The 18,069-nt window shown below is 51.2% G+C and overlaps 8 protein-coding genes across 8 annotated transcripts; 4 read left to right on the forward strand and 4 right to left on the reverse strand.

The window, feature by feature from the left end:
* Positions 1-529: 529 nt before the first annotated feature.
* On the forward strand, positions 530-2,236 carry trpE (anthranilate synthase TRP2; the record flags this gene model as incomplete). The annotated part of the gene is made up of 3 exons (XM_056631423.1): positions 530-687; positions 771-844; positions 924-2,236. 3 exons carry the CDS (start codon positions 530-532, stop codon positions 2,234-2,236), a joined length of 1,545 nt encoding a protein of 514 aa, XP_056486974.1.
* A 235-nt stretch (positions 2,237-2,471) lies between these two features.
* N7509_006787 (uncharacterized protein) lies at positions 2,472-4,361 on the reverse strand (the record flags this gene model as incomplete). Its single annotated transcript, XM_056631424.1, has 1 exon — positions 2,472-4,361. The coding sequence occupies one exon, from the start codon at positions 4,359-4,361 to the stop codon at positions 2,472-2,474; it is 1,890 nt and encodes a 629-aa protein (XP_056486975.1).
* A 366-nt stretch (positions 4,362-4,727) lies between these two features.
* Positions 4,728-5,660, forward strand: N7509_006788 (isoflavone reductase family protein; the record flags this gene model as incomplete). Its single annotated transcript, XM_056631425.1, has 1 exon — positions 4,728-5,660. The coding sequence occupies one exon, from the start codon at positions 4,728-4,730 to the stop codon at positions 5,658-5,660; it is 933 nt and encodes a 310-aa protein (XP_056486976.1).
* Positions 5,661-6,177: 517 nt separating this feature from the next.
* On the forward strand, positions 6,178-7,946 carry N7509_006789 (hexokinase family protein; the record flags this gene model as incomplete). The annotated part of the gene is made up of 2 exons (XM_056631426.1): positions 6,178-6,632; positions 6,692-7,946. 2 exons carry the CDS (start codon positions 6,178-6,180, stop codon positions 7,944-7,946), a joined length of 1,710 nt encoding a protein of 569 aa, XP_056486977.1.
* A 379-nt stretch (positions 7,947-8,325) lies between these two features.
* On the reverse strand, positions 8,326-8,817 carry N7509_006790 (uncharacterized protein; the record flags this gene model as incomplete). Its single annotated transcript, XM_056631427.1, has 2 exons — positions 8,326-8,498; positions 8,598-8,817. 2 exons carry the CDS (start codon positions 8,815-8,817, stop codon positions 8,326-8,328), a joined length of 393 nt encoding a protein of 130 aa, XP_056486978.1.
* Positions 8,818-9,617: 800 nt separating this feature from the next.
* On the reverse strand, positions 9,618-11,654 carry N7509_006791 (epsin; the record flags this gene model as incomplete). The annotated part of the gene is made up of 4 exons (XM_056631428.1): positions 9,618-10,987; positions 11,042-11,262; positions 11,322-11,391; positions 11,582-11,654. The coding sequence occupies 4 exons, from the start codon at positions 11,652-11,654 to the stop codon at positions 9,618-9,620; spliced, it is 1,734 nt and encodes a 577-aa protein (XP_056486979.1).
* A 1,190-nt stretch (positions 11,655-12,844) lies between these two features.
* Positions 12,845-13,658, reverse strand: N7509_006792 (peroxiredoxin family protein; the record flags this gene model as incomplete). The annotated part of the gene is made up of 5 exons (XM_056631429.1): positions 12,845-12,873; positions 12,923-13,088; positions 13,150-13,195; positions 13,272-13,371; positions 13,451-13,658. The coding sequence occupies 5 exons, from the start codon at positions 13,656-13,658 to the stop codon at positions 12,845-12,847; spliced, it is 549 nt and encodes a 182-aa protein (XP_056486980.1).
* Positions 13,659-15,057: 1,399 nt separating this feature from the next.
* Positions 15,058-17,397, forward strand: skn7 (uncharacterized protein; the record flags this gene model as incomplete). Its single annotated transcript, XM_056631430.1, has 7 exons — positions 15,058-15,108; positions 15,159-15,175; positions 15,286-15,358; positions 15,415-15,558; positions 15,658-16,572; positions 16,628-16,817; positions 16,880-17,397. 7 exons carry the CDS (start codon positions 15,058-15,060, stop codon positions 17,395-17,397), a joined length of 1,908 nt encoding a protein of 635 aa, XP_056486981.1.
* Between the last annotated feature and the right edge of the window lie 672 nt (positions 17,398-18,069).

The following is an 18,069-nucleotide window of genomic DNA, read 5'->3' on the forward strand; positions in this document are numbered from 1 at the left end:
CGGTATGGTATGGTACGGTTCTCATTCAGCTCTTTCAACTCAGCCAGCCATTCCCATTCACCTTGAGGCAGCCTAGGAAGCAGGGCTATCGATAAGCGATTCTGCGATAACCATCGCCCCGCGCTAGCCCATTTCGGTACTTCTATATGGTATGGAGTTGCTCCCTGCATTTCGGGGATTTTCTCGTAAGAAAAAGTAAGAAATGTCCAAAGGTTGTCTAGTAATTTGCATCTTTCATTGAGGGTATCCTTCCCTACGGAGCACTACCCACCACGCCTAGTCAGCATTAAAGTTGCTAAGATTGCCGTACACTGGAAGTCTGCGGCACCCGGCGCCAGAGCCCCACACTCATTGGACTCATCCCATCTTCATTTTCCCACCGCCAATTCCCTCTGTCACGCGGCTCTATCTGCTCCTCCAGTCACTCCACGGGGATTACAGCTGATCATGGCACCTCCGGTAAGACTCATCCTCACACTGCGACTTCCACTGGGGTCATTCCAGGACAAATTGGCTAATGCGCACCCGGATGACTCAGATCGCCAATATCCCGTCGCTTGAGACGGCGCAAGAGGTCATCTCGAAGTCGAGAAACTCCCAATTTCCCCCGAACCTACTGCCTATTACTGCCTCTATCCCGGCGGATCTTTTGACCCCTACCTTGGCATACCTGAAGATTGCGGAGAAGTGAGTAGTGACAGTCCCTTGCGCCCACCTGCGGGGAGCCGCGGGGAAATTCTGAGCTACGACCAATTAACGAGATAATACAGTTCGCGACTATCATTCTTGTACGAGAGTGCCGCTACCACCGAGACGATTGGGCGATACAGTTTCGTTGGTGCTGGTGGGTGATCTCTCGCGCAGTCCTTTTTTACTCTGTATCCATTGACATTGACAATTGACTCACTCCTCGGTTTCTGCAGATCCCAGAAAGGTACTTAAGACTGGTCCTGGCCATGGCCCCGAGGCCGACCCTCTCCCCTATCTCGAGGAGGAACTCTCCCAATACCGCGTTGCCTCAGTACCCGGTCTGGTACTTCCACCTTTGACCGGTGGTGCCATTGGATATGTGGGCTACGACTGTGTCCGATACTTTGAGCCGAAGACCGCCCGACCCATGAAGGATGTTTTGGGAGTGCCGGAGTCATTCTTTATGCTGTTCGACACGATTGTTGCCTTTGATCATTTCTTCCAGACGGTCAAGGTTGTCAGCTATGTCCCCATCCCCGCCAACGACGCCGATATCGAGACCGAATATCGCAAGGGCCAGGCGGCTATCCAGAAGACCATCGAAACCCTGTTGCAAGACCGAACACCCCTACCCCCGCAGGGCCCTATCAAGCAGAACCAGGAGTACACATCCAACATTGGTCAAGAGGGCTACGAGAACCACGTCAAGAAGCTGAAGGAGCACATCGGCAAGGGCGATATCTTCCAGACTGTCCCCTCACAACGGCTATCCCGTCCCACCACCCTTCACCCTTACAACCTCTTCCGCCATCTCCGCACCGTCAATCCCTCACCATACCTTTTCTACATCGATTGCCAGGATTTCCAGCTCGTAGGCGCCAGCCCCGAGCTGCTTGTCAAGGAAGACCGAGGCCGCATCATCACTCACCCAATTGCGGGCACTGTGAAGCGCGGCAAGACCATGGAGGAGGACACGGCGTTGGCTGACGAGCTACGTGGCAGTCTGAAAGACCGTGCCGAGCACGTCATGCTTGTCGATTTAGCCCGCAACGACGTAAACCGAGTTTGCGACCCGAACACCACACAAGTGGACCGATTGATGGTTGTCGAGAAGTTTTCCCACGTCCAGCATCTCGTCTCGCAGGTTTCCGGTGTACTACGGCCAGAAAAAACTCGTTTCGACGCATTCCGGTCCATTTTCCCCGCTGGTACGGTCTCCGGTGCGCCAAAGGTGCGGGCCATGCAACTCATTGCCGAGCTGGAGGGTGAGAAGCGTGGTGTCTACGCCGGTGCTGTCGGATACTTTGGATACAATATTTCCAACACCGACGGCTCGAGCGAGGAACCCGGTGCGATGGATACTTGCATCGCGCTCCGAACCATGATGGTCAAGGACGGCGTTGCCTATCTCCAGGCTGGTGGTGGTATTGTTTTTGACTCGGACCCATATGACGAGTATATGGAGACGATTAACAAGCTCGGCGCTAACATTGCTTGTATCCGTGGTGCTGAAGAAAAGTATCTGAGCATGGAGGGTAGCCAGTGAGCATCTGGACAGGAGAAATCCTATGATACAAATTATTTCTAGATTTCAGGGATATTTTTCGGGCATTCTAGCATGATGTTATGGTCAACCGATTTTTGACGATCCACGTATTGTTTTTCTCATTTGAATTTCGGCTGACGCCTTCGTACATGAGTAGAGAATCATCAAGTAACACTAACAGCTTGGCCGCGGGGCTCTCTATTCAGATCTATCTAGACCTGGGATGCATAGAAATTCAAACGGAGGGAATGATTAGATCCAAAGCAGCCACAACATCCCCAGTAACTCCTACACCTAGGTCCTCCTCCTCAAGTTCCCAAGGCACACACCCGGATGCTTCTTTGCCAATCCGAATCAATCGAAATGTTTTGTTCGGAGACTCGGAGACTAAGTTCTCGTTTGGCCATCGCAATACACCAGGCGTATTCAGGCCAACGCCAAGTTCAAGCACAACGACCTTTTTAGGTGGATGTGATGGATTCTCATCTTTCTCGTTCTCCAGCCCCCGCAAAAACTTCTTCCAAGCGAGCTCTTGGTCTCGAAAGGGTTTAGAGTTGAAATACGTCCCCCCACGAACACACAGAGTCATGTCCCCACCGCAAAGCCGACATTTCGGAATCTTAGACTCATCCATCAAAACCTGAGACTTGGAGTCGATAAACGGCAACGCGGCATCAACAAGGGGATCCGAAAGAACATATGCATCAGGCTGGCATTTATCAAAGCATTGCAAAAAACGATATTGACCCTGCGGCGTCGCAACAAGATCTCCATCAAACCCATTCTTCACGAAGAGACCATCTGCATTCGAAGTGCGTATGAAATGTTTCTTTGGAAATCTCGCCGTGAGGCCACGAAGTTTCTCATAGATAGGCGATACCGGCCATTTTCGCACCGTGTCTAGATGTAAGAAGTAGTAGCCCCATTTCTCGGAGTCGCTGCTCCAGCCGTTGTATCCCATCACGTCGTATAATCGGCGTAGACCCTTTGAGCGAAATGCAGGGAAGTGCTTTGTGAAGAGGTCGTGGGAGTTGTAGTCCAGCCCTGCTGCGGCGGAGAGTCCGGCTCCTGCTGAGATTATCAGGGCGTCGGCGTCTTCTATCCAGGCGCGAGATTTGATGGTTCCGGTTGTGTGTAGCGACGGTAGAAGGAGTGGAGGCATTGGAGTTATTGTTGATGTTGAGCTTAGAGAGCCATTATCCTCATCAGATTGAGTGTTTTGTAGTGATTGTAACAGATTTTGGTAGATCTTTTGATCTTTCTCCAAGTACGTATTGAATATGACATCTGTAATGCTGGTCATCGGGTGCTCGAGATGCCATGCCTTGACCGTATCCACAGCAATTCGTGCCGCCATGTCAGAAGGAAAAGCAAATAGACCGGTGGATATGCAGCAGAATGCGACCACTTTGCGTTGATCTGGGAGAGGATGCAGCATTTCTGCCGCATCCAGACAGGAACGATAGCACGAGGCTAGCTGATTCTTATGATGGGGCTGGGGCGTCTCGCGGTGACGCAGTTGAGGTCCGACAGTATGAAGAACCCCCGCGGCTGGAAGATGGAATCCCGGTGTGATTCTGGCTAGTCCTGCAGGCTCGGGGTCTGTCTGCCAATCCATGATAAGGCGACACGCCTGGCGAAGGTGTGGACCGGCAGCCGAATGAATCACATTGTCAATGCAGCGGTGCTCGGGGTTGAAGCAACCCAGGAGCCCAGAATTCGCTGCGTTGACGATAGCCGTGACGTCTGTCAACGTAGTGATATCTCCGTTCCAGGAGGATAGTCTGAATGGATTTGCATCCTCGATGACTGGATGTTGGAGAGTTACACTTGGAGGAATGGAGGTCGTGGACGTCAATAGAGTGTGGCTGTTTCGATAGGCGATCACTTCATCAATATCCTCATCTATCTCAGGCGGGATCTCGTTGTCTGGACACAGTTCGCAGAGTATACGACGGAGAGCTTCAAGCTGGTCCCAAGTGTCTGAGTTAAGAAGATGTTGCCCCCGTCGTTTGTGTGAGTGTCCACCCTGGCAATGACTGCAAGCAGTGTCCTCTTCTTTTTGGAGCGAGATGAGATGGAGCAGAGCTCTTTTTAGCTTTACCGATGCGTGTTCGGTGGCCATGATTGATCTGGTAAAAGAAAACGTTCTATCATGAGAGAAAACCTCATATTGTGACCAGTCCGAGTCTACTATTTATATGACATGCCCTAAAGCAATGTAAACTTGCAAACATGAATGCTTTTATGCTATCTGCGCGGTGATAGGTCAATGGTTTGTTTGTCGAATTTGCAACTTAGACAAACAGCTCTTCGCAGCCAATCAGAATCCCACAATAATTGGGTGATGACGGAGGACGGAAAGGCTCCGCTGGGCATAGCTAAGCAGCACTTCCACATCACAGCCCCTCATAATTCATACTAGCATACTACTAGTATTTGTTCGAACTTGACTCACTCACATACTACATTCCTCTCTACAGCACCTAACATGGCTATTTCTCGACCGGTCGTCGCCATTGCAGGAGCTACGGGGCATCTGGGAAGACATGTCGCCTCTGCCTTTCTCTCTCCTTTCTTCCGCAGCAAATTCTCCGACATCATTCTTCTTTCTCGGAAAGAAGCCTCCAGTATTGATGGATTTGAATCAACTACGAACTATACTGTTCGCACATACGACGAGCAAAATCTTGCCAAGGCTCTCGAGGGCGTTCAAGTCCTCGTGAACACGGTCGGGCCGTCAGGTCATTCCTTCAAGGAGAAGCTTCTGCAAGCTCTGCCACAAACAGAGGTGCAAATCTATTTCCCCTCTGAATTCGGAGTCGATCATTATGTCCACGACTTTGCGCATCTCGAATGGGACCAGAAGAAACAACATTTTGCTATGTGCCAACAATTGATTCCGGACATGAAGGTCTGCCGTCTCTTTTGCGGCCTCTTCTTAGAAGACAGTATCGGCCCTTGGTTCGGATTCGACACCAGAAATGGCAAGTACGAAAGTATTGGGCCACCCGATCGTTTGATCTCGTTTACCTCGCTTGGCGATGTCGGAAAAGCAGTCGCTGCGTTGGCTACACTCCCCAGCGACCTAGCTCCGAGCACTATCCATGTCGGTGGTGACACGCGCTCTATCTCGGAGATTGCTTCCATCATGGGAGCTGCAGGGGCTGGAGAGATTGAAGTGACGGAAATAGCGCTTGCTGAATACAAAAAAGAAAAGACAGCCAAGCTGTCATCCGACCCGGCAGATTACTTGCGGTTCCTGGCGGGAGAGGACAAAATCGACCATACGGATGCAGGGCTTGGTGACGACAACGAGCTGGTCAATCCTCAGCAGTTGCTATGGGAATGGACCACTCTGACTGATCTGGCTAAGAGTACAAATGGAAAGCCATGGGGAGATTATGATTGGCCGCCACAATGATCTCAACTTGAACACGAGTTTAGTGATCTTGCCGAGTTCAGCTCTACAATAAACACTCAATTATATTTAGGATATTTAGGATATTTAGGAAAAGACTTCAGTTTATATTAAGTTTCATGTCACCTTGGCACTTCCGGCCACGTAATAGTATATCAAATGAAAACACTCCGTTTTTGTTGATCGGCCACGCTGATCATCGATCTGGCAGGGGAGTGAGTATACTCCAGGGCTACTAGTAAATCCACGAACAGAAGAACCATGAATGATGACATCAGTGTAGTTACACCAATTCCATGTGTATTGTCAATAATATGATGTATTTAGTATGTATTTAAAATTTAAAACCTAGAATTTAAGCATAAAACTTTTTGGATTGTTGATGTCGGCTTGTAGTATAATTGTTGTTACTGTTACATCTAGATGTAACCTCCCGCCTGCTAGTAAGCCCCGCTAGCCGGGCCGATCAAAAGTCATCAAAATCGACCACGACCTGTGTCGAACGGGCGTCGGGGCTACAATGGCAAGGACCGTGACCGATCCAGCGCTACAGGCCTTCCTTAAGCCTCTGAAGAACGATATCGAAAGGCTGTACAGCCTGTCTGCACGTCTCTCACTCACCTATCGCGAGCTAGCCGCAAGTTCCTCGGAGCTCTTCTCGCCGACAGCCACGACACGCCTGCCCACTGGCCGTGAGAAAGGTCGTTATCTGGCTGTGTATCTGGGTCTGCATTATCTGCGGGTGGCCTTTATCGAGCTACTCGGGGAAGAGCAAGTGGGAAAACACTCACATGTCCGCCGCACACTTGAGAAGGCCTGGCCTATTGAAGACCGTCTGCGCCGAGACCAAGCCACCTCGCTCTTTTCGTGGATTGGAGATTGCATCGCCGAGGTGATTCACGATGACCTGGCGAATTCCAAGGTCGATGCGCCGTCTGAGGTGGCTATGGGCATCTCCTTTTGTTTTCCCATTAAGTATCGCATCCATCTGCCCCACCATGGCTCATGTCATCATCTATTAACCCATCCACCAGGCAAAAATTCCACAATGAAGCTATTCTCCTACCAACCGGGAAGGGCTTTGCGCTCGGCGCCTCTCTCAATCTACAGCAGGCCCTGTTAGATGGCTACGAGTGCCACACGCGGCGCTCAGACGAGGACCCTGCTGAGATGCCTGCCAAACGACAAAAGAAATACTGTCTGCCCAAATTGAAAATCACAGTCATGACTAACGATACTATTGCGACTCTTGCATCGCTGGCATATTCCATCCGCGCTTTGCCGAACACGCGGGTGGTTATGGGTCTGATTTGCGGTGCAGGCTGCAACTCCGCTGTGCCCATGAAGCTGGCGGACCTACAAGAGGAAAAGACCCGACATATCCGGGAAAAGGCTCCCGAGGCGGTTGACACAGTCGTTTCAACGGAATGGACTCTTCGGGGTGCAACGGCGCCATTGGAAGAACTTGGGATCGTGACTGGCTGGGATAAAGAACTAGACGTTCATTCTGATCGCCCGGGATTCCAGCCACTAGAGTACCTTATTGGAGGGCGGTACATGGGGGAGCTTGTGCGGATAATATGCTACGAATGGTTCCATGAAACTAAAGCGGTACCGCGGGAGTCATTGCCATTACAGCTGGTAGAGAGGTTTAAGCTTACGACCGACTTCCTCTCCCTCGTCGTAGCAACAAGCTATTCTGACGACAAACTAGCGAGGGAGCTATCGGAACGAATCCCACCTCCTGAGTCGAGCGATTGGGCATGGACACCCGAGTATGCAGGTCATATTCGTTCAGTAGCCGCCGCAGTGCAGGACCGCTCGGCTGCCCTGGTAGCAGCAGCGACACTTGGACTTCTGGCCTGCACGCGGGAAATTCGACTGCAGAATACGGAACTGCTAGACCCACCAACAAAAGCCGAATCGGATGAAGAGGAAGAGTCGTCCGTCACGGCCACTCAACTCCCTGAGAAAGGCACCTCGATACCGGGTTGGAAGAACGGTCCCGAAGAATTGGTCGTGGCCGTGTCTGGGGGTGTGATTCGACATTATCCACACTACAAAGAGACAATACAACGATATATCGACCGCCTTTTGATCAGCGCTGGGCCTCAGAGTGGTGGGAAGAGCATCTTCCTCAGGGAAGCCAATGATGGCGGCATCATCGGTGTAGGCGTTCTAGCCGGAACCGTGGCCGGCGAGATTAACGGCATCATCAGCTCACCTCAAGACGAAGCGGCTAGTCAAATGGGTGCACCTGATATTCCATCGTTTGCTACGAAGAAGTGAGAAGGCGAAGATATGAGAGATATACTAGTGCATCGATAGAATTTGTAAATACATAAGTCCTCTCAAAAAACATGATACGAACAAGACCCTTAAAAGGGAATTCATTTCAACCAGTAAAGCTATCGTACAAATCAACCCATCAATAGGAGCTTCCATCGTATAAAATGGATAGATCAATCTCCGATCTAAACAAAAAAAGGGAATCATCAATTATCCTGCAAAGGCCTAGCTGGATAACATTCCAGGCGAGGGAATGGGTTCTGCGCAGCCACCCTCCACGGGGTTCAGTCGGTGCATTGACTAGACATCCATCAACATAGAACAGCCATATTATGCATTCCTTTCCCCTCCAGTGTTCATCATATGTTCATGGCAGCATTTACTGCTGAGTCGCCTGCCACTGCTCGGGGGTATAGCACTTGGGAGTCCAAGCGTGGATAGCAGCAATTTCCTCCTTGAGCGTGGCGTTTACAAGACGGTGACGGGCGAGCATAGTCTTTCCTGCGAATTTCTGCGAAACAATCACGGCCTGGAATGCTTGGCCACAGCCACCTATCGAATTGAAAACGGGTTAGTTTGCTTTCACTCTGTTGTTATTGCCATTACTACTTCTTCTCCAGCAATGGATCCAAAGAGGTAGGTTCTTCATACCTGACAGATCCTCAATCTCGACGTGATCAGCCTGTAGCTCGGAGATCAGCTTCGCCTGCAACGAGTCTGCGGTAATGCCCGAGGTATCGGCCATAGCGGCGTGGACGGCGGAAAATGCACGCGCGGAGAGCGAGGACAGCCGGATAGCGGTATTGGTTGGGCGGAAGAGGTATCGTGTGCCTCTGCTCAGGACAGTGAGGGAGGAGGCGCGGGGAAACATGAAGTGAGGGTGGGGTGTTCGGGGTAGGAAGAGAGGTTTGGCTGGGTCCCGGGCGGTTTCTCAATGAGGTTGCTAATCGCGGCGCATTACAAATTCAGGGCTCGGCTGTGGCTGGTGGGCACGTGTGACGCACTGCGGTGGTGGATTTGGGGGTAACGTGACTATTCCGGACTCCACTCTACTGTATCAATCAATCAGATATCAAATTACCGTAGGGAGTAGTACATATGTATACAGAATCGATGATTAATTGGGGGGATTGAAGCTCTGTTCTCTGTTTACCAATGTTGCATGCCCGCTAGCGATATACAAATATAGGCGGATTTACAAAGAACCCACAGTTATCACCACAAGGTCAATTCCTACAATATTTTAACAAGAAAATAAACATCTTAAAGGACCATTTGAGAAGTGAGAAGGATATCCTAACGACAAGAACAAGTAGACAAATGAGAAGAGAAAGCGGGGAGAAAGGGAATGAGAGATCGACAAATGGGGGATCGGGGTAGACAGAGAAGGTTCAAGAAGTCCAAGTATAAGCGCTGGACCAAGGGGTGGGGAGAAAATGAAAAAGTAAGAGGAGTGTGACAGGGTACTCGTCTTAGTTTGACTTCCCAATGCAACTAACAGCATGAACTATCCTGGGCGGGTGCAGAGAGAAGACAGAATGAAGGGATTGGGGTAAGGGCAAGAATACTTGGAGATTAAGCCATAGGAAACCGATGTGTAGATTTCCGGACTAGGTATGCTCCTAAATAAACCAATGAGAATAAACACGTGGGGTGTGCCAGATCACAGATTTACAGGTCGATCAAGCTGCCGCCATGCTGCTGCTGCTGTTGTTGTTGCTGCTGCTGAGGAGCACCCCACGGGTTACTGTTAGGCTGCTGCGCCATATAACCTGTCTGCTGAGGCATGCCTGTAAACTGCTGCCCAAAGAAAGGGTTGGTGCCGGTTTGGTTCGCGTGCAGGCGGTCCAGACCTTGACCGGCAGAATTGACAAATGTGCCAGGTGCTGTATGCTGTGCCGGAATACGGAGTTCTCCAACGTTGCCAAAGGTATCTTGGCCCTCGCCGGTTGAGAGAAGAGCGTTCAAACGAGCGTGATGAGGGTCTGAGGACTGGGGAGGGGTGCTCTTTGGAGGCTGCGGGGCTTGGAAGTTGGCGATAGGGTTGGATTGGGTGGGCTGCTGCATAAGCGGACTGCTTGTTTGATTGAATTGGCTGTACTGGTTGTACTGGTTTGTTGCCCGATCCTCCGCCAGGGTATTGAGAGATGGAGGTCCAGCCTGTTGCGGTTTGTTGAACTGAGATTGCTGGGATTGTTGTGTACGCATGGCAAAGGGATTGTTAGAGCCCGTAGCCATCGGCTTGAGGGTGTCAGTTGATTGATTAGACGACCAAGGGTTGTTGCTGCCGGCCGACTGGTAGTTCTCCTGAGGCTGTTGCGGCTGCTGCTGCTGCTGTTGCGCGAACATATCTCCCGGCCCACCATAGGGGTTGTTGGTGTTGAATGCCGTATGCTGCGGCTGGAGGGTCGCCTGGGGTTGCAAAAAGTTGTTCTGGGGTTGTCCGTACTGATTCTGATCGAAGCCGGTGGGCTGTTGGTAACCATTGCCGTAGGGGTTCATGCCTGTAGGCTGATTCTGGAATCCAGTCGGCTGCGCATATTGATTGTTGAGGAAACCCGTCGTCATAGGCTGCTGAGCGTTGATGGGGTTGCCGAACCAGTCCACGGCGCCCTGCTGCTGATAGCCTTGATTGAAGCCAGTCGGCTGCACCTGAGTGGGAGTGTCGTCAAAGAGCGCGTGCGCGTTATTGTCCTCCAATTCGCGCTTCCGCAATTCCTCTTCTTCTTGGCTGAGCTTGATGGCCTTGGCGAGGTCTTCATCATTGTCGATACCAGCTTCCTTGGCGCGTCGCCTCCGTTCCTCCTCGGCTTCCGCCTTGCTGGCCTCGATTGCAAGTCGGTATTCGGTATCGTCCTCATCATCGGGGTTACGTCTCCGTCGCTCCCGGCGCGGCGGCTCGTTACCAAATCCCCCTCCGCTTCCTCCTTGTTCATCGAGACCACTAACCCGGGTCTTCCAAAGCTTGCGATCGGATCGTTCGCTACGGAGTCGGTCTTCGTCCAGAACCAACGCAGTGAGTTCCTTTGCGGCGACACGAACTTCAGTTGAATTAGCATCTAAGCCTGTAGGTTGGTTCGTGTAGTATTACTTACCATTCTGACCCACGTCACGTCCTTCCTCGTCAACGTATTGGAACTCGCGCAGTGTCTTGATGATGTACACATTCTTGCGCGCCCAGGTAACGACCAACTCCGAGCCTTCGTGCAGACAATAATCCAAGACCTTCAACGATTTGAGAACGTGTCGCCAGTTCTTGCCTTTGTCATTGAGACGCTTGTCGATCATGTCCATAATCTCGTAGAACTCGTTCGGGCTGTAAGTCAAGTTAGACACGATGTCCCCCCCTAGGACAGATTGCAAGTCGTTTCTTACCTCCCAAAGGTCATGGCGGCGATCTCGGACATGTCGGTACCCGTCGGTCCCCATGGATCATTGCTGGTTGCTAGAAGACCATTGCCGTTAGCTTATCTCTTGCGATTGCCCGTTGCGCAGCCATTGTCATAGATCCATGACATGGTCAACAGGCGCCGCTGACCCGTTCAAATGACGGCGACAAGAAGCGACTGTCAGGGCGACACCGGCTGCGGTGTTTTTTGGCCTTTGGTCTCAAGCAGAGAGGATCCTAAACGTACCATTTCGGACCTTCACCTGGACTGATGAATAGCCCTTTGTAACATTTTTGACACTGCGTACTACCTTCGACATGGTGGCAGGATAGTCGCAATCTTCGCAGAAGGTAAGGGAGGGAGGGGTCGGAGTCGCGATAGGAGAGCCGATCAGATGGTTCCGGGGGCTATAACTGGGAGGGCCCTTGATTGCCAAGCTCTTACAGCCCACTCTGTCACCTTACACCGGATGGTGGCCCAAGGCAATAGTCGTGGAACGTGTCTTCACAGACGGAGTGTGAGGCCTGTAGAAATGATAATTCGGCGGACCAGCCACTGCGAGGGGAAGATGAAAGAATTGGGCGCTTGGGTGGAAATGGCAAAAGAGAGAGATGGGGAGAGTTGAGGAGAGGGGACTGTGGCTGGAACGGGGGGACACACAGCCTTGGCAATGACGAGGCGGGTGAGCGCCGATCTGAGGGTCCAACAGGAAACATGCCTGCACAGCACACAGAACGGTGGTTACTGGCGATATGCTACCTTTGGTAAAGCGGACTAATAATCGCTCTTAAATGAGCTATATCATGATGGACTTGGGGGATATTTATTATGATATTCATGATGCTATCGATCCATGCCCGGGTTTTCCGGCTGTCACAATACATAGCGAAAACGATACTAACGGTAGTCTACCTAGTAGTAAAATATAAAACCTTGAAATGGAATATTCCAAAAGGAACTACGAGTAGTGCCAGTAGTATTAGCACCCTGCCATTGCCGTGCCTCTGCCAGAATTACTACTAGCTAGTACTATTGTTCTGTGTAGAACAGTGCCAGGTGGATCTAAAGGGTCCCTTCCTCTCGAACCCGTTCGGGCAATGGAAGACCACCGCCACAGTTGTGGCAATGGGCCGCGTCAGACTTATAGGCAGCCGCCAAATTTGCTTGGGTGATTATTTAATTGCATAAGACAGCTACATGGGTTTTAAACAACTTCTGCTCCGTGTCCGTTCCATCTCTAGTGAGACTCTAGTGAGAGCAGCTTTCAAGGTCGAAGCATAAGATACCTCATAGCCAGGCAAATATGATTCTATTGCATAGTGGTAGTACATCTCTTCTGTATATACTTCGTATGCAACGGATAGTGGTATATACTAGTTCGACAGGCTGGGTCCAATATACTAAGTACCATTGGCAGTACCAACAAGGTCCTTTACAATACTAATGCGCCGAGGACAGTCGGTTCCGTAGTTAAGCATTATGTTAGACCCTTTGTAAACCTCAAGTGCTCTAAACGAGCACCTTCTCGGCGGCGGAGACTAATTCTTGTTAGTGACAAGCTTCCACATCGGAGAGAAGAAACCCTACCGTTCAGACCGATGTTGTCGGGTTCCACGAAAGCCTCCTTCACCTTGCCGTTCTCCACCAGCAATGCATAACGCTTGCTGCGGTTGTTACCGAAGATGGCGGCGCTGTCGAAGCTCAGGTCAAGCGCCTCGGTGAACTGGCCGGAGGGGTCGCCCAGGAAGCGGACCTAAAAAGAATGCTAGTGAGCGATAATTATTAGAGGTGATTGAAGGGAAATGATCACATACACCAGACTTGGCCTGGGGATCAAGGGAGTCGGCCCACGCCTTGGTTCTATAGAGTTTGCGAATCAGTGTGCCATCCGCGGGGAATGTCATCCGGTGCAGGGCGGCGCGTCTCCGGTGCTTACACAAAGGGGTCGTTCACGGCCACCACAAAGACCGGGCCGGCTTCCTTGAGCTTGGGGTGATTGATGTAGCCGGGGATGTGGCTGGCCGAGCAGGCGGGGCCTGGTCGCGCGAAGGTGGTTAACACGAGGTCCCAAGCTTTCCAAACGGAGTGATTCTTTTCAATTCCGGTGTGACCTACTGAATGCTGCTGGGACACCGACGATGACACCCTTGCCTGAAAGCTCCTTGGCGAGGTTGACCTTGTTACCGGGGGAGTTCTCGACTAGGTCAATGTTGGGGATGGCGTCGCCCTTTTGAACGAAGGCGGGCGCGGTGCTGTGGAAGGGCGCGACACCGGCGCGAGGGACACGAGGGACACGAGTAGCGAGACGACGAGCAGCGAACATGGCGAATGAATTGGATTGTCAATTAAAAGAGGGAAAGAGGTGTAGAGTAGAGGAGGAGGGGGGGGGAGGAGGGAGCAAAAGAGGTGAGGTTTGAGCTTTGAGGTTGAATTGAGCTCTTCAGCGATTTCGTCATGGGCGGAAGGAGCGACGATCGTCATTTACCGTGGAGGGGCCCTTCGGCTTTCCATCTTTCTTCGACAATCCACAACCCCAGAGGATCCCCCAGAGATCTCCAGAGTTCAACTTCCTTCAAATCATGCTTTTTTTTTGGCTCTTGGATGTTTCGCCAATTCAATCGTTCTCCTGGGTACACCTGGGTACTCTAGTATCTACCTTTACCATTCTCACTTATGGAGTCGGCTGAAAAAAAGACCGAGACACTCCGGATGGTTCGAATTCCTCAGTCTGGGATACCAACGGGTCCCTGTTTCACACCACCTGGTGTACGAGTATGTCTAAATGGGTGATGATGATTTTGATGATTACAGTATGGCGACGATAATCTCTGAATACACTCGTATACCGCCCAAAATGCATTTCCACCGCCAACTACTACCTGCCAACTCAGCGGTGGACCTGAACACGCCGGATGGTAAACGCACACCCACGAGGAGGCCCACCGATCCCAGCGCGGTGGAGCCGTTGTGCTCCCCTCAAACCATGTCTTAACGCTTCTCTTGGCGAGAAACATTTTTTTCCCTATTCCACCACACCTACGGAGTACGAGTGTACATGCGAATCCGAGAGCTAGCCATGCAGGCTTCCCTCCTCTCCCCCCCCTCCACTTCAGTGCGCACTGACATATTAAGCACGTCTGGACTTTCTTTGATGATTGTGGTGCAGACTGCAGACTATCTGCGTCTGCGTATCTGGGGAATGTAGGAGTCCAGCCCTGCATTCAGCATGCAAGTAGAGGAGGAGGTGGAGGTGGAGGAGAATATGATATAATGTTGGCATAATCGAAGAGAAACGGTCCCAAGCAGTCTCCATGGATCTAATTAAATATATCAAAAATTAAAATAAAATCAAAAATCAAATATTACAATATTACAACAATAATAGTAATGCAGTGAATACAACTCGAATTGCCCATGGAAGGGTACCTCCCTATACCGCGCAGGGCCATTCCCACTAGTAGGTAACTTTGGTACACCCGCTGTACTCGAGTCGACCGCCCCCCCTCCCACTTCCCCCAATTCTCTTTTACATAGAGAAACTTCTTCTTCTCAGCCCACCTTGCCCCAGCGACCTGCTGTTTTTTCTTTCTTTTTTTTTGGCTTCGATCCCGGTCATCTTCCTCCCGCCGAATCGCACTTCTGCATCGCAGCCCGGCCCCCGGGTTCTGCCTGACCTGCTTTGCCCGGCCTGCCGACTTTCGTTCAATCGACCCTTCTAGGCCATGGAGGGTCAACAGCCTCAGCCCCCAGCGAGTGGGAACTCCTCCGACTTTGTGAGTCTCAAGATCCCTAACCCTGTCGTTCAGGCTAACAGTATGTGTAGGTGCGCAAGCTATACAAGTGAGTGCTCTATTCGCCTCCCTCGCCGACTTTTCATCCGCGCACCTTCCCTCCCCACCGCGCGACCGTTGAGAGTTGAGATCTGGACTAGATGTTGACTCTTCTTATAGGATGTTGGAGGATCCCTCCTACGCGTCGATCGTACGCTGGGGTGATGAGGGGGACAGTTTTGTCGTCTTGGAGGTAATGCGCCTATCTTGTCGTACGGTCGCACCGGTTAAACTGACTTGGGCATCCAGTGCGAGAAATTCACCAAGACCATCCTGCCCAAGCACTTCAAGCATAGCAACTTTGCCAGCTTCGTGCGCCAGCTGAACAAATACGATTTCCACAAAGTTCGCCAGAATAACGAAGAGAACGGCCAGTCTCCGTACGGCCAAAATGTATGGTGTCTCTCCTCAAGATCTTTCGCGCCCTGCGCACTTCCGCTGGCTCGCCTCAAAGTGGTTCTTACGTTGGCTCACACACACTTTCTCTTCTAGGCCTGGGAATTCAAACATCCCGAGTTTCGCGCCAACAGCAAGGACTCCCTCGACAACATCCGTCGTAAAGCCCCGGCTCCTCGCAAGCAAACCCAGAACAATGACGATTCCGCTCCGACTCAACAGATTGACCTGCTCAACCAACAGATTCTCGCACAGCAACAACAGATCCAACATCTTTCAGATCGCTACGCGCAGCTTACGGTGGACCATCAACTGATGCTACAGGAGGTCATGCGTGTACAGAAAACAGTGTTGAACCACGAGAACGTTATTCACCAAGTGATGAACTACTTGCTTACCGTGGATGCGCGTCAACGACGGGATAGCAAAGCTGTTACATTCCAAGCACAGGGTTCAACAATGAGTCCGTCTCAAGTTGGTGCTGTGGACGACGAGCCCTCTTCGCCCCTCCAACAAGCCTCGAAACTCTTGAGTGATATGAACGCGGAAATCCAATTCAACCTTTCTGGCGTGGATGCGAATGATCCCCAGAAAGCCGCTGCCGCAGCAGCTGCCGCTGTCGCCGCCGGTGTCGCACCAGTAGCCACCCCGACAATGGATGCCGCCCGTAATGGTGCCGTTCGCCCACCCACGACCGGGGCCCCTACTCCCATGGTATACCAAAATAAGATTGGTGGTGATTTGGAGCAGGTGGTTTATCCTGTTGGTGCAACGAATGGAATCGACCCTATGTACAGTGAGCATGTCAATAATGTGCCATATCCTATGCCGACAACCAAAGCCGAAGAGACCGAAGTCCGCAGGCAATACCCCGACAACCGGAAAAAGAGCACCAATGTCGATCCTGGTTGGGTTCGTAGCCCCCAGATTCTTCTGGTCGAAGATGATGCAACTTGCCGGCAAATTGGTGGAAAGTTCCTTTTCTCTTTCAACTGTGTTATTGACACTGCGGTATGTTACGCTTATCTTGCTCCCAGCTAGGATATTTGGAACTAATAGCAAGCAGCTGGATGGTTTGGAGGCCGTCAACAAGATTCAGGATGGCCAGAAGTACGATCTCATCCTGATGGATATAATCATGCCTAATTTGGATGGTGTCTCGGCTTGCCACCTCATCCGCCAATTCGACAGGACCCCTATTATCGCCATGACCTCCAATATCCGGAGTGATGATATCCAGCTTTACTTCCAACATGGTAAGCACATTGATGCTTTCCTTCTCATCTCTCTCCTTGTTTCTAACATGAGTTTACTATAGGTATGGATGATGTTCTACCGAAACCCTTCACCCGAAAAAGCTTGCTCGGTATGCTCGAGAAGCATCTCGTGCATCTCAAGACCATGGCCCAGGGGGTTGAAGCACCCCAGCCTCCTACGGTTACCATGCCCCCCCAACCTTCCGCCACTCAGTCAATCAAGGAGGATAGCTCCCCTGGTCAATCCCCTGCCGGCTCTATAAACAACTGGCAATCACCGGGACAATTCCAGGGCATGCAGACTGTTCCACCAACCATGCCAACGGTGCAAGGGCAGTATGTGGCTGCAGCGGGCGCTGCGCCACCAGCCGCCGCATATACTGTTGATCAAAACGGAGTTCAATACCCTGCACCTGCAGTCGCGGTACCTTCATCTGGACCTCCAACTCGCCCACCCCATCGAAGACAAATGTCCGACATGTCTAGTGCCGCCGACGGCCAAAACATGGCTAAACGCCAACGCATGTACGCCCCGCCGCAACAACCTATGATGGCCGTGCAAACCGGACGGCCTGGCTAAGACACAATTGTTTTTCGTATCCTTCCCGCACCTCACACCTCCTCCGCCTGTCTATTACCTCACGATTCCCACTGTCTATAACGAGATTTCAATCGTATATCTCCCACATCCTCACTTTTTTTTGGCTGTATTGTCTTGGTTACGGTCTTCCCCTTACAGATCATGGCGTTTCTTTTGAATTCCCTTGTTAAGTTGCCGGCAGAGTGGGTGGCGAATTTTGTGCGTTTTCACGCGTCAGCTCTTTGATATACCTTACGGGCGAAATTGTGTTGTCAGGTACATATTCTTTACAACCTGGTTTTTTTTCTTTCAATTTTTTGCCGCTCTGGGCCATGTCCTTGGGGGCCAAATTGCATGGATGTTTTCGCTCCCGTTCCTTGGGTAGAATGGGGGCTAGGACAGGGAATTGTCTGGATGTACTCATCATCACTTTGAACAATCCAACTGTTTCGCGTCTCAATTGTAACCCAATGAAATGGAACCCCACTAGAACCAAACAGCGGACAAACCGGCGGATCGTCCCCTCTGTAGTGTATATCATTTTTAGCGCGAGAATCCAAACCGGTGGTGGTCTAGACCATCGATCGAATTGTCTCCTTGATGCGCAGCTTTCGCGCGAAATCGCGTCGTCTCCCTGGATAACCCAGAAAAAGTAATAGAGAATTCGACATC

The sequence above is a fragment of the Penicillium cosmopolitanum genome, assembly GCF_028827165.1.
Source record: "Penicillium cosmopolitanum strain IBT 29677 chromosome Unknown utg000008l:1.0-4398992.0:1.0-4402845.0, whole genome shotgun sequence".
In the NCBI taxonomy this organism is placed as follows: domain Eukaryota; kingdom Fungi; phylum Ascomycota; class Eurotiomycetes; order Eurotiales; family Aspergillaceae; genus Penicillium; species Penicillium cosmopolitanum.